We start from the raw sequence: 14506 nt of genomic DNA, 5'->3' as shown, positions 1-14506 counted from the left end.
GTAATTACGTAACATATTTCCAATTACTTATTTTGTGAACAGTTATCATGCTTTCAAGAGAAGTCTCAGTTTGGTTTCTCAACTTGATTAGAAAAATAAATTTTGCCTGACCAGGCGGTGGCGCAGTGGATATAGCATTGGGCTGGGATGTGAAGGAACCAGGTTCGAGACCCCAAGCTCATCAGCTTGAGCGTGGGCTCATCTGGTTTGAGCAAGGCTCACCAGCTTGAGTCCGAGGTCGCTGACTCGAGCAAGGGGTCACTGGGTCTGCTGTAGCACCCTGGTCAGGGCACATATGAGAGATCAATCAATGAGCAACTAAGGAGTCACAATGAAGAATTGATTTTTCTTATCTGTCTATCCCTATCTGTCCCTCTCTCTGTCTCTGCCACAAAAAAGAGTATATTTTATATTTAATATAAAATCAATCCCATCTAAAGTTTAAGTAAAATATTATATAATTCTTAACAATAGTCTTATGATGTGCTAATTGTTTAAGTTAAAACGTTAAAATAGGTCAAGTTATATATGACAACATCAACTACATATAAATAGTGTAATGATACTCTAGCACAGTGAAGGGTGTGAAAATAATTATCTTACTTTTTCCTTCCTGGGCTAAAATCAAAATATGGTTCATATAAAATGATTCACCCACTTACATAACTCTTCTTGTACTTCTCCGGCGAACTTGGATGCCAAAAGGGTTTTCTTTAATTTCAACATCATAAAGTCTATTTTCATAAGTACTTGTCGGTGTACTTGGAATGTTTAATGGTACTGGAACTTCATATCTCTTATTTTGTGGATCATAAATCTATGGTAAAAACATAATAAAAATTGAAATGGTTTGCTCTAGTTTGGTGAAATATTGTACATATTAAATAACAATTCAAACAAGAATATTTAGAATTCTTGTTTATATAATATTTAATTCTGTATCCATGGTACATATACATACATATATACATATATATATATACATACATACATAGGTAATGAGATAAGATTATTACCTATAGCAGTTTACGTTTTAAAATATTTTGTGATTCACTTTTTTATATGAGAAACCTTTAAAATCCACTTTTGAGCTAAATGGTTTCTTATATGGAGATACAAAATTATTTACCACTTCCCTCTAGACACAGCTGTTTCAATATTTTTGTCATATGTATGGTCCTACATATTAATGTTAACTTCTGTTTATTCATTTCTTTATTTCTCACTACATTTCTTAGAAGTGAAATATTAGGTCCAAGTATACTAACATTTGTAGAGTCTTTGATATGTACTTATAAACTTTTTTTTAGAATTAGTGTACTAATAAAGATTCTCACCAAAATATGTGCTCTAATACTGTTTTATTTTAATGAAGAGAAATTGTTCTGTAACTCTTAATGATTAAGATCAACTGTTTCCTATATTATTATTTAATAGTTAATTTTCTCATTCTTTGAATTAATCTTTTGTCCTTTTTATTTTAATAAGTGTATTTTAGCCCTGGACCATTAGTTTGGTAGATTAGAGCAATGCACAGGAACACAGAGGTTACCGGTTCCATCCGTGGTCAGGACACATTCAGGAACAAATTGATGTTTCTGTCTGTCTGTCTCTCTCTCTCTCTCTCCCTTTCTATCTTGATAAATCAGTAAATAAAAAACTTTTTAAAATCAGTTCATTTTAGCATTTTTATTTCCAATTATTTCTTCTGCTATTTGTTGTTAAAATCTTAATATTTTTCTTGTTTGTATGTGTTGAAAGAGCTCGCCTTTTATTATAGAGGTGTCAGATATTTATCAATTTTTTGTTTGTCTTCTAATTGTTTATACTATTTAATGTTGAAATGTGTAATTTTTACATATAAAATAAATATATTTTTATTTATGGGATTTATCTCTTTTATCAGTTTGAAAGACCTTCACTAGCCAGCTACAAAAAAAATATGCAGCTAGTTTGGGGGGCTTAAATTTGATTTCATTATATATTATATTAAATTATGTATATTTATTTATATATACATGTATATCATTTAATGTTATATATGCATACATATTTTTATACTATTTCTTTTATGAGAACTGTTAGGCAATTCAAACTACAATTGTAGTGTTTTAGCCGTATATAGTTAATCTATTTTTAGATAATTCTTAACTATTGTTTTATATGGTTTATTTTTTTAGATAAATATAAAGGTTTTTTCATTTAGTCTCAAAAAATAGTCCACTGAGATGTCTATACATATTATTTAAAAACAGTAAAAGCTCTAAAATAAGTTAACTTTCAAAACATTTTGTCTTATTTAAGATATCTTATTACTTATTTAATATTCATCAATACTTTTAAATAGTTAATTCTTTATAAGCAATCAACTCACTTCTATAATTATTAAATTTTTTTATTGTTTACTTGATTGTTCTCATTTGATTTCACTATGGGATTTGCCACTATTTCAGCTTCTAGATGATGAAAGATATTATTCAAATAGTGAATGATATTATAGAGTAAAACATTTTATGTCCAGTCTTTTGTTGAAGCTATCATTTGTAATAATTTTTAATAGAATTTGGTGGAGATCTTAAGAAAAAACATTAGTGAGTGTAATAACTATTGAATAAAATTATGTCTCATATACCTTGATATCATTATGCAAAAATCATGAAAATAATAAACATCCTATTTTATTTCTTTTTTTGTTTATTTTAATGTATTACCAACATTGTGAATTCTAACTAATTTATTTAACAATTTAAATATTTGTGTATTTTAACAAATTTATCCATTTAACAATAATTTTTTTTCAGAATTTCTACTATATGTTTTATTCACAAAGTCAGGAAAAAGAAGAAATTTCATTTATTGTGCTCTTAGCTATGAGCTTTTTGGGAAAAAATGTCATCAATCCAACTAGTAGTTCTTAATATTACATTAAAAACTCAAGTATCTACTGTATTCAAAATTTCTCATCTTGAGAGACGACTTGTGCATTGGTATTATGTATATTAAACATACCTTAAACTGCAGCATGTCATTTTTGTGGTATTTCACCTCCACACGAAGAGTTAAGATGGGTTGAGAAGGTTGTTTTATTCGAACATTTGTAGTATTCAGCTGGAGGTCAGCTGTTATACCCATTGATGAATACTCAGTTGACTTGACTAAATAAGAATTGTCATTTCTAGGAAAGAAACACTCAGGTGCTTTGGATCCTAGAATCTAAAAATGGAGCATATGTTTATTGACAGAAATTATAAACATTGTAATGTCTATTTTCAACACAGAAAATAAAATAATTGTGTAGTCTTTGCAAAAGTTAAGTAAATTACTCATAACTTTTTATCCCATCCATGTATTTATTCTTCAAATTGACCACATTGCTTTTTGTAGATAAAATGGCTCTACAACAACCCCATGATGGACATATACTTAAAATGCTTTTCTACCACTTATAAAGAAACTATATTGTTCCTTATTTCATGACTGGTTCTTATAAACAAGCCCACTACACTAAATAAATGTTCCTGCTGAGAAAACCAAATGATGTACCAAAAGCATAGAATTTGAAACATAGACATAACAAGAGGGGACTGACTATGCCTATATTGTTTTGTGTAAAAACTTCTGCTATCAATAGCTATCATCGTCCTGTTGAAAGTATGACCAAAATTATTGCACATAAATTATCATGTAGTGAGATAGACATAGCCCCCCATCAATTTTAAATGGTTTAGTAACTTGAGACAATACTTGTGAAAGACTGTCCTCTACTAGCATAATATCTTGCTTAGTTAAGTTAGTCAGGTATAGCCTACAAGTACACTACTATTTTATTAAATAAAGTTATATTATCCAAAGTCTCTAAAAGCAATTTACACTTCCATTTAATCTGGCATTTACTAAACTAGGGCTGGAGAATCAATTAAAATGAAGATAATTTTTTTATTAGAAGTCCTAATTTCAAATTCCAAATGCTTATATAGGTATATTTATTTTATATGCTATAGAATTAAAATTAGAATATGTAAACATTATAGTGAAATGCTTATGAAAATCAGACCATAAATCGTAATTAAAATTCTTATTACCGGTTGCCATGAACAGCCTCGTTCTTCACAGCTTTTCTTGGTTGCAGATTCTGCATCTGGATAACAGTTAAACCTTTCATTTTCTGAAAAAACTTGATTCCACTGAATGGTAAAGTTTTTGCCAAGGTTACACTTGAGATTGTAAATTAGGAGACTCTTTGAAGACAAAGAAACATTAAAGAATATTTCTGACCATTGGACAATTTAAAATACTTAACTTTTTTTTATAAAATGCAACAATCACAGCAATTCTTCATAAATTATAAATTTTTTAATATGATACTTAACTAATAAAATTGAAAGGAGAAAATATCTCATGCCACTGGAATGACTAGAACCTCAAAACAGGAAATCTATGAGAACTGTAGTAAAGCATTACCTTTAAATCTGGGCATGAGTTGAATTCTCAATTCTGTTATTTAATGTTCATGTATCTTAGGGTAAATTGTCTATCCTCAACTTCTTCTCCCTTCAAATTGGCATCTCTACCCCTACTAAAAGGGATTGCTATACAGAATGACTATGTAAAATTTAAAGCACCCAGCATAATGTCAAAGACATACTAGGAATGAAATAAATGTTAGATCCCTCAAGGAAAGAAAAGGGAAGAAAAAGTTGATCACTTGGGTTGTTAGGGAGGTTCACAGTGTCAGAGGAAAAAAAATACTTATATTTTTAAGTCTGTCTCTAATTGTAACCGTTGTTTAAAATGTTTCAGAAATAAGTTATATGGTTGATAATATGGCATTAACAAAAAAAAGGAATAGTTGTATATACATGTGTATATGGATATACATTTGAAATATATATTCTAATATACAATTATTTACATTAGAATATTACAGTTATGCTTGTTATTGGTTATATAACTTGAGAATAATTTGAGCAATGTTTATCCCAGAGTTTCATCTGCATGGCTTAGATATGTTTTTTGTGTGTGGTTTTTTAAAATTTATTTTATTCATTTCAGAGAGAGAGAGAGAGAGAGAGAAAGAATGTGGGGGAGGAAGCATCAACTCCCATATGTGCCTTGACCAGGCAAGCTTGGGGGTTTCAAACTGGTGACCTCAGCGTTCCAGGTCGATGCTTTATCCACTGCACCACCACAGGTCAGGCCTGTATAGCTTAGTTTCTTATATCAAATTATTTTCATAACTCTACATTCAGGAATGAAAATTCTTGTAAAAATCAATCTAAGTGTAGCAGAAAGAGCAAATTATTAAAAAGTTATATCTATTATTGTCTGTTTGAACCTTTACATAAACATAAAAATAGACACTGATATAAACTGAAATCACAAAAACCAAATAAAATTATTTTTGCATTATATGTTCTGTATACATATGGTTAGAGCCATAAAGTTCTCAGAAAATCTTCATTATTTTTATATTGATTAATTTCTGTAGTCCTAGTACTATAAAAATTATAGTATACTTACTAAATAAAGAATAAATAACTAATACATATTCTTATAAAAATTTCTAAATGAAAAAATCTTGGCCAGAAATCTTAGGAGTTAGACTAAAAATACTCTAAATAATTCTATTTCTAAAATAATTTAGAATTTATTTATGCTTATAATACTGATAATTTAGTAATATATAAATGGTCAAAAATTAAAAACCAGTAAACATCACTTTTGTGTTTTAAATTATTATGTTTAACATTTTAAGTACATGGATTTATTACCTAAGCAAAATTCTGATTTAAATATTATATTTTAAAAGTGAGGAGACTAAGATAATGTAAGATTTATTTAATATGTTTAAATGAAGAGGCCACAGCCCTGGAATTCAAGCCCCATTTGCAACTCCTTTATTCTCTTTCATATACCTATTCAAAGAAACAAAATTATAAGACAGGTCTTGTAGTAGAAAGGGAGGTGTAAACAAAACTTTGAAGAAAAATGTACATGGTATATTGAGGATAATGGAAGTTCATAAAAGAAGGAGCGGGTAGAATAACTAAAGATATGGCCTAAATCAATATCTTAAAGAGTCTTAAATGAGAAGCTAACTTATTTAGAATGTTGTAAGTTAGAATTCAGAATAGGATAATGGTATAAGAAAACACTAGGAAGGTATATACAAGTGCTATCAAGATAAAATTAAATAGAAGTAGTAAGGAGCATCCTTAATATTAATATCTGAATATAAATTGGAATGACAAAATGGAATACCAGCAACACAAAAAGAGGAAAAAGAAAGAGAAGTTTTATCATGAAGAAAAATAACCACAAAATCAAGAACTGGATGGTTATATAATATTAAATGTGAGAGTATAAAATATTTAAAATGATTAAATTTACCTTGACGGAAGCATTATAAGTAAAATTGTAGTGAGTTTGCACTGGCTGATTATTTTCCATCACTCTAACTTCTGTAACAGTGTCTGTGAGCCCAAAGATTTTAATAGTCTCAAATGCTAAAGCAGTTCCTTCTTGGTATGATGAATGTGTGCATATGATATCTAATTGGTTCTGAAAAAAATACACAATGTTATATATTAAATAGAAGATCTTTGGACACCAAAATGAAAGAAAAATGCAGCTTTAAAATAGGAAAAGAGCAAACCATTTATCCTTTTATTCCCACTAGCTCTTCACATCCATGTAACATTTATAAATTAGCAACTCTTTTCAATTTTTTGTACACATGCCATAACATTTATTATCAAAAATTACCTAAAATACTCTTAATGTAGACTAACTTGGCTTCATAAAAATTAACATATAAAGAGCTTAATATCTATAAAAAACATTGTTATTAGTTATTCAAAATTTAACCTTGTCCATAGATTTTTCATCCTCATCTCAAACTCATGACAATTACTGCTGTGACTAATATATTAAAACTTATGCAGATAAGTTAAAATTATTTTTCTTTTTTTCCTCTCTTTTTGTTTTGTTCAATTCCCCCACCCCTTTCACTCAGCATCCCAGCCCTGATAGCTGTCAGCCTGCTTCCTATCTATGAAATTATCTCTATTTTGTGTTAGTTTATTTTGTTCATTAGCTTCTTCAGGCATGTTATTTGAACCAGATATAATACTTTAAGAAGTCTGAAAACTTCTATGCATCAATTTTTCATCATTAACTCATTTATTACATTTAAATATAAAAATTTAAGCTAACAGTTTATTTAGAATTTAACAATTTAATATTTTATTTAATTTTATCCTAATGAAATCTGGAAGTAAATGTAAACATTTCAAAAAAAATTCATAATAAAGACATAACTCAGGCATCTTAACAAGGTATATATTTAACTATGTATCCAAGAATAATGCTTACCTCAAAAACAGAAAATGTGTATAAAATGTAGTTGCCATTTTGGATAGTGTCTGTAATGTAAAAAAATAAAATTAGCAGATAAAAATGTATTATTAAACTGTCTGCTCTATATTTACAGTTATAAACACTAAAGAAATGTAAAAAACATTATTAATAAAGCAAATTAAACATTATCCTTTTAAATTAAGTTATATTAATTATCTCTAAATAATATTGGTAGTATATTTTCCCATTGAGCAAAGGTAATAAATGCATATTTGTTTAGTTTAATTTTTCAAAGATTGCTAAAAAATTAAAATTCAAAAAAACCAAAACTTATAGTAAAATAAACATCACTGTACACTAATTATTTTAACCAATATTTTATCTCTTTCTAGTAAATTATGCAACATTTACTTTTTTGTAGAAAAATATGACACAATTTTGTATCTTTTAGTTATTTTTCATCTTTTGGAGAAAGACTAAGTATGAAAGAGGGTATCGAAGGACATGATAAAGATTGAGATAATCTTTATTAAGAAAAAAATAAGGCAATAATTTTGTGTACCATATTTTCAACAAAAATTTTATCAACATATTTAACAGAAAAACTTAAAATTATGACCAAAATAATATCAGAAATAGAATAAAAATATAACATAATCCTAGGATTATATATGATACTTTCAATAACATTGACTTACTTATAATTTTAATCCTAAGAAATAAAATTCGAATCAGAGCCTGAATTGAAGGTCATTTTTTTTTGCTTACATGTTAACTTACATGTTAATTATTCATAAACTTGTAATTTTATCTTTTCAAAACACAGAACTATATAAATACCATAGTATTTGACTGGTTAAATCATAGCTTCTTATTTTTAAACATCTTCTTACTTAAAAGTAAATTATCAATATCAAGTTTTACCAGTAGAAAAAGGAAACATATTTGAGAAATTGCTATCATTAAAGAAATAAAAATGGTCTTAAAATCAAGTATCACATGCTACCAACAGAGGTATTATCTCAACATTTTTGTTATTGATAATTATAAATAATTTAGTTCATTGGAGTCGAATTCTATGACATTTCTATTTAGTAAATGTTTAGAATGTATTCTCATGGGAGATCTCACTCTAATATTCTTAAGCTCTAAGGTATTTGAGAGAGAGTAAGAAGCCTGCTGTGTTGGACAAGAATGAGAAATGCAGATCTGTAGGGGGAAACTCTTTGTGTATGTGTGTGTGTGTGAGTTCACACAAAATTACAGGTAATGGTGAGTGCTTTAGGTCTTGATAAAAATTGTGGCTCCTCATCGCTCCCTGGTGGGCAGAGCATCGCCCCATGGTGGGCGTGCCAGGTGGATCCCAGTCGGGCACATGTGGGAGTCTGTCTGACTGTCTCTCCTTGTTTCCAGCTTCAGAAAAATACAAAAAAAAAATTGTGGCTCCTGACAGTACAATAGAGAATCATTAGATTGTTTTTAGTAGAGGTAGGATCATTTGAATCACCTTTTGAAAGATTGACTCTAGCTGCTGTATTGTAAACAAAATGTAAAATGGTTTGACATGAACTATAGACCTATAGGACATTTAAATAGCTAATATAGTAATTAAAATGAAAGATAGTGATGTTAGTGGTGGAGCTGATGAAAGGATCCAGAAAAGATAGCAGCAAGAGGGAGGGTGGCAAGATAACAATGGAGTAGGCAGACATTCTAACTTTCACCTCCCAGAACCAAAGTGGATTACAACTTAATTTTAAGAACCATCATCTGGAAAAACCAAGTTTGGGCTAAATTAAGATAAATCTATAACCACAGATCATTGAAGAAGCCACCCTGAGACTGGTAGAAAATGTGAAAATGCAGAGTGCTGTCCAGCTCCTGGGAGCAAGCGGCAGCACATGGTAGGAGGGAAGCTTCCCAAGAGTGGAGGGTCCTGGGACCCAGGACCAAAGCCCCAGGCTGCAGCCCCAGAGCCTAGAAGAGACGTACTAACAGTATTTAGCTGCAAAACAAGCCAGGATACTGTTTGTGAGTAAGAGAGAGATTTCTCAGACCCAGGATTCTTCTCAAAGGGATCATGCAGAAAACCTCTTTCACAGCTACTCACCCAGGGCACTGGGGGACAGAGAGAGCTGAGAGGACCAAAGTAGCAAGAAAAGAGTGTAATCTAGGAGGCACAGTGAGAAACATTTTGAGGGACAGCCACCCTAACCCCTGGGTTGAGTCACTCCCCAAAGCTAAAGTGAATAATTTTTCTGAAACCAGCAATACCAGCAAAGGGAAACAGGACACCAGCCAAACAGAAGCTCCCCTGCTACATTCAGAGCAAAGAATCACTTAGAAGCAGGGAACCATCAAGGATACAGTATTGAGTGCTGAGGTCTGAGCTACATTGCCACCCACACACTGCTGAGTGCTCCTCAGAGGGTGGGCAGCAGTGGGAAGTGGAACATGATTCCGTAAGCTGAGGTGGAAGCCAGGGAAGCCAGGGACCAGTGGCAGCTGCAGCCTGGGGGTGAGCGCATTTCCACCCATAGAGACAGAAGCCAGGAGCTGTTGCGACTGCAGACAGAGTGCATGAAAGAGGTCTGACTAGCGAGAGCAGTACTGCCTGTAGTCTCGGCCATGGGGGCAAAGCACAAGCCAGGGAACCAGCTGAGGCTTGCAGCTTGTGGCTGTGCTTGCGAGCGCAGCCCCACCCATGGGAGTGGGGCAGAGACAGGGAGCTGGTCAAGGCTTGCAGCCCAGAGGCGGCAGCACAGTCCTGCCAGTAGGGGTGATGCAAAGGATGAGGGCCAGCCAGGGCTAGCAGCCTGGGCACGTGAATGCAGTCCTGCTTGTGGTAGCGAGGAGGAAGCTACAGCCACCACAGCAGCAGGCCAGCACCTGCAACACCCATGCATGAACACCAGTGGCAGTGGCAGAGGGGATGGCAGTCCCGCAGACAGACCACACCTAGGAAACACGGAGGCCACACCTATTGGTCTTTTTTGGCCACACCCTTCTTATTCACAGACAAAATGGGAAGACAGAGGAATGAAATCCAAATAAATCAACAAGAAAAATCCCCAGAAAAAGATCTGAATGAGATGGAAATAACCAAACTACTGGATGCAGAGTTTCAAATAATGATTGTTAGGATGCTTAAAGATCTTAGAGCAACAATGGATGGATATAACAAGCATCTAAATAAAGAGATAGCAAATATCAAACAGGACATTTAAATAATAAAAAGAAACCAGTCAGAAATGACAAATACAATATTAGAAATGAAGACCACACTAGAAGGAATTTAAAGCAGGATAGATGAAGCCAAGGACCAAATCAGTGAATTAGAGGACAACATAAATGAAAGCACAGAAGCACTGCAGCAAGAAGAGGCTTAAAAAGTCTGAGGAAACTCTAAGAGAGCTCTGTGACAACATGAAGAGAAGCAACATCTGCATCATAGGGATTCCTGAAGGGGAAGAGAAAAATCAAGGGATAGAGAATCTGAGTGAAGAAATCATAGCTGAAAACTTCCCTAAATTGCTGAAGGAAAAAGTCACACAGGTTCCAGAAGCACAGAGAATCTCATTAAAGATGAACCTAAGAGGCCTACTCCGAGACACATCATAATTAAAATACAAAAATTAAGAGTTAAAGAAAGAATACTAAAAGCTGTAAGAGAAAAGCAGTCAATTACCTACAGAGGAGCCCCCATAAGGATGACATCTGACTTCTCAACAGAAACATTAGAGGAAAGAAATATTCAAAGTAATACCAAAAAAACCAGTCTACAACCAAGACTTCTCTATCCAGCAAGGCTATCATTTAAAATAGAAGAAGAAATAAAAAGTTTTCCAGACCAAAAAAAAAAAAAAAAACCCTCAAGGAATTCACTACAACCAAACAAGAAAGTTAAGGGGCCTGCTGTAAACAGAACAAAGCAGGAAAAAAATCTAGTAAAAGAGAAATGTAGATTTAAAGAATAAAATGGCAATAAATAACTACATATCAATAATAACCTTAAAATAATAACCTTAAATGTAATTGGATTAAATTCTCCTATCAAAAGACATAGGGTAGCCTGACCAGTGGTGGTGCAGTGCATAAAGTGTCAACCTGGAATGCTGAGGTCAGTGGTTTGAAGCCCTGGGCTAGCCCGGTCTAGGCACATATGGGAGTTGATGCTTCCTGCTCCACCTCCTTTCTCTCTCTCTCTCTCTCTCTCTCTCTCTCTCTATCTCTCTCTCCTCTTCTTCTCAAATGAATAAATAAATCTTTAAATCTTTAAAAGAATAAACATCATTAAAATGTCTATATTACCCAAAACAATATATAAATTCAATGCAATTCCTATTAAAATACCAATGACATACTTTAAAGATACAGAACAAATGTTCCAAAAATTTACATGGAATCAAAAAAGAACACGAATAACCTCAGCAATACTGAAAAAGAAGAATAAAGTGGGGGGTATCACACTTCCTTATATCAAGTTATACTACAAGGCTATCGTACTAAAAAAAACCTGGTCCTGGCATAAAAACAGGCATACAGATCAATGGAACAGAACAGAGAACCTAGAAATAAACCTACACTTATATGGACAATTGATATTTAACAAAGAAGGTAGGAGCATACAATGGAGTAAAGACAGTCTCTTTTAAAAATGGTGTTAGGAAAATTAAACAGATAATTGCAAAAAAAGGAAACCAGATCACCAACTTACACCATTCACAAAAGTAAACTCAAAATGGATAAAAGATTTAAATGTGTTCTGAAACCATAAACATCTTGAAAGAAAACATAGGCAATAAACTCTTCGGTATCTCTCACTGCAATATTTTTGCTGATTTATCTCCATGGGCAAGTGAAGTAAAGGAAAAGATGAACAAGTGGGACTATATAAAACTAAAAAGCCTTTTCATAGCAAAACACACCATTAACAAAATAAAAAGACAACTCACACAATGGGAGAACATATTCAACAATACATCTGATTAGGGGTTAATAACCAAAATTTATAAAGAACTTGTAAAACTCAACACCAGGAAGACAAGCAATCCAAGCAAAAAATGGGCAAAAGAACTAAATACACACTTCTCCAAAGAGGACATACAGACGGCCAATAGGTATATGAAAAAATGCTCAACATCACTAGTCATTAGAGAAATGCAAATTAAAACCACAATGAGATATCACCTCACAGCCATCAGAATGGCGCTCATCAACAAAACAACACAGAATAAGTGCTGGCGAGAATGTGGAGAAAAGGGAACCCTTCTGCACTGCTGGTGGGAATGCAGACTGGTGCAGCCACTGTAGAAAACAGTTTGGAAATTCCTCAAAAAATAAAAAATGGAACTGCCTTTTGACCCAGCTATCCCACTTTTAGGAATATATCTTAAGAATACCAAATCACTGATTCAGAAGAAGAAATATTCCCCCATGTTTATTACAGCATTGTTCACAATAGCCAAGATCTGGAAACAGCCCAAGTATTCATCAGTGGATGAGTGGATTAAAAAGCTGTTGTACATATACACAATGAAATACTACATGGCTGTGAGGAAGAAGGAAATCTTACCTTTTGTGACAACATGAATAGAACTGGAAACTAACATTCTAAGTGAAATAAGCCAGGCAGAGAAAGTTTTCATATGACCTTACTCATTTGAGGAATCCAATGAACAGTGTGAACTGAGGAATGGAACAGAGGCAGAGGCAGGATCAAAGGGACCAGAGGGAAAGAATTCAGAGGGAAAGTGGAAGCGAACATGGGATCAGAAAAGGGAAAGAGATTGGTGAAATTATATATACATAACACAGCATTATAGAGAACAGGACAGCAAATCCTGGAGGGAAGGTGGAAAGGCTTTGGGAGGGGGCAAAGGGGGAGCAAAGGGAAATTGGGGGTGGGAGTAGATATATTCGGTGGGACACTTGAATCTATGTAAACGCAATAAGTTAAAATCATAAATTAAAAAAATAGCAGCAAGAAAAATTCTTATGTTTTAAAAGAGAAGTCATTCTAAGGTTTTCAGCATTTTGTACTGATGAAATTACCATTAACTGACAAGAGCAAGCTGTAGGTGGAGCAGATATATGGTGGTAATATATATTAATCTATATTGGTGAAATTTGATAAAACAAAATAGATTCTATATTTTCAAATTTAAAGAGAGCACACCAATAAATAGACTACTTCTTGGAATTAATTTAGAAATATTTGAATGTTTTAAGGCATAAAATAGTCTTTAATATGGATACATATTAATAATTATATATATTAATATTTAGATATAGTAATAATTAGATATAGTAATAATATATATTAATATTAGATATATATGTAATAGATAATATTATGCTTTTAAACACCTACTTAGTAAAATAAGCCAGTGAGAGAAATAGAATGTCATATGATCTTACTTGTATGTGTAATATAATGGTCAAAATAAAGTGACAAAATAGAAACAAAGACATGGATACATGGAACAGGCTGACAGTTGGAGGAGAAGGAGTTTGGGGAATTGGATAAAAGAATGTGAAAGGATTAAGCAAAAATGAAGATATGTGTGTGTGGGTGTGGGTGTTATATGTAACACACAGACACATACAACAGTGTGACGATAGCCAGAGAGAAAAGAGGGTGGGTGTTATGAGGAGGTGAGCAAAGGAGGGTTAAATGGGAAGAGAAAATGACTTTTTGGGACAGTGGGTGAGTGATGCAGTGTGCAGATGCTGTCTTTTTTTGAGTTGTATATTTGAAACCTGCAATGATACCCCAATTAATTAAATTTAAAGAATTTAAGAATCATCTAATAAAAGAAATTGGAACTTTGGCCATTTGGGTCAGTGGTAGAGCCTTGACCTTTGGGATGTCCTCAGTTCAATTCCTAGTCAAGGAACACAAAAAAATCAATAATCTACTTCTCTCCTTCCCTTCCCCTCTTTATCTCTCTTTTCTCCTCCCACAGTCATGGCTCAATCAATTCAAGCTCATTAGCCCAGACACCTAAGATGGCTCTGTGGAGCCTCTGGCTCAGGCACTGAAAATAGTTTGGTTGCAAGCATGGCCCCAGATGGGCAGAGCACAGGCTTCAGACAGGGGTTTTCAGGTGGATTCAGGTTGGGGCCTATGCAGGAATCTGTCTCT

At 32.8% G+C, this 14506-nt stretch overlaps 1 protein-coding gene across 3 annotated transcripts in view; it reads right to left on the bottom strand.

The window, feature by feature from the left end:
• SI (sucrase-isomaltase) overlaps positions 1–14506 on the bottom strand; it is a 140663-nt gene that overhangs the window by 63221 nt on the left and 62936 nt on the right. For all 3 annotated transcript variants that reach the window (XM_066241417.1, XM_066241420.1, XM_066241419.1), the window contains 5 exons: positions 7375–7424; positions 6391–6561; positions 4083–4238; positions 3010–3213; positions 663–817 (listed from right to left, as the gene is read on the bottom strand). In XM_066241417.1, the coding sequence (XP_066097514.1) occupies positions 663–817; positions 3010–3213; positions 4083–4238; positions 6391–6561; positions 7375–7424 (736 nt within the window). The remainder of the gene's footprint in view (positions 1–662; positions 818–3009; positions 3214–4082; positions 4239–6390; positions 6562–7374; positions 7425–14506) is intronic.

Source organism: Saccopteryx bilineata, chromosome 8 (genome assembly GCF_036850765.1).
Source record: "Saccopteryx bilineata isolate mSacBil1 chromosome 8, mSacBil1_pri_phased_curated, whole genome shotgun sequence".
Lineage (NCBI taxonomy): Eukaryota > Metazoa > Chordata > Mammalia > Chiroptera > Emballonuridae > Saccopteryx > Saccopteryx bilineata.
This window is presented reverse-complemented; position numbering and strand designations above follow the sequence as displayed.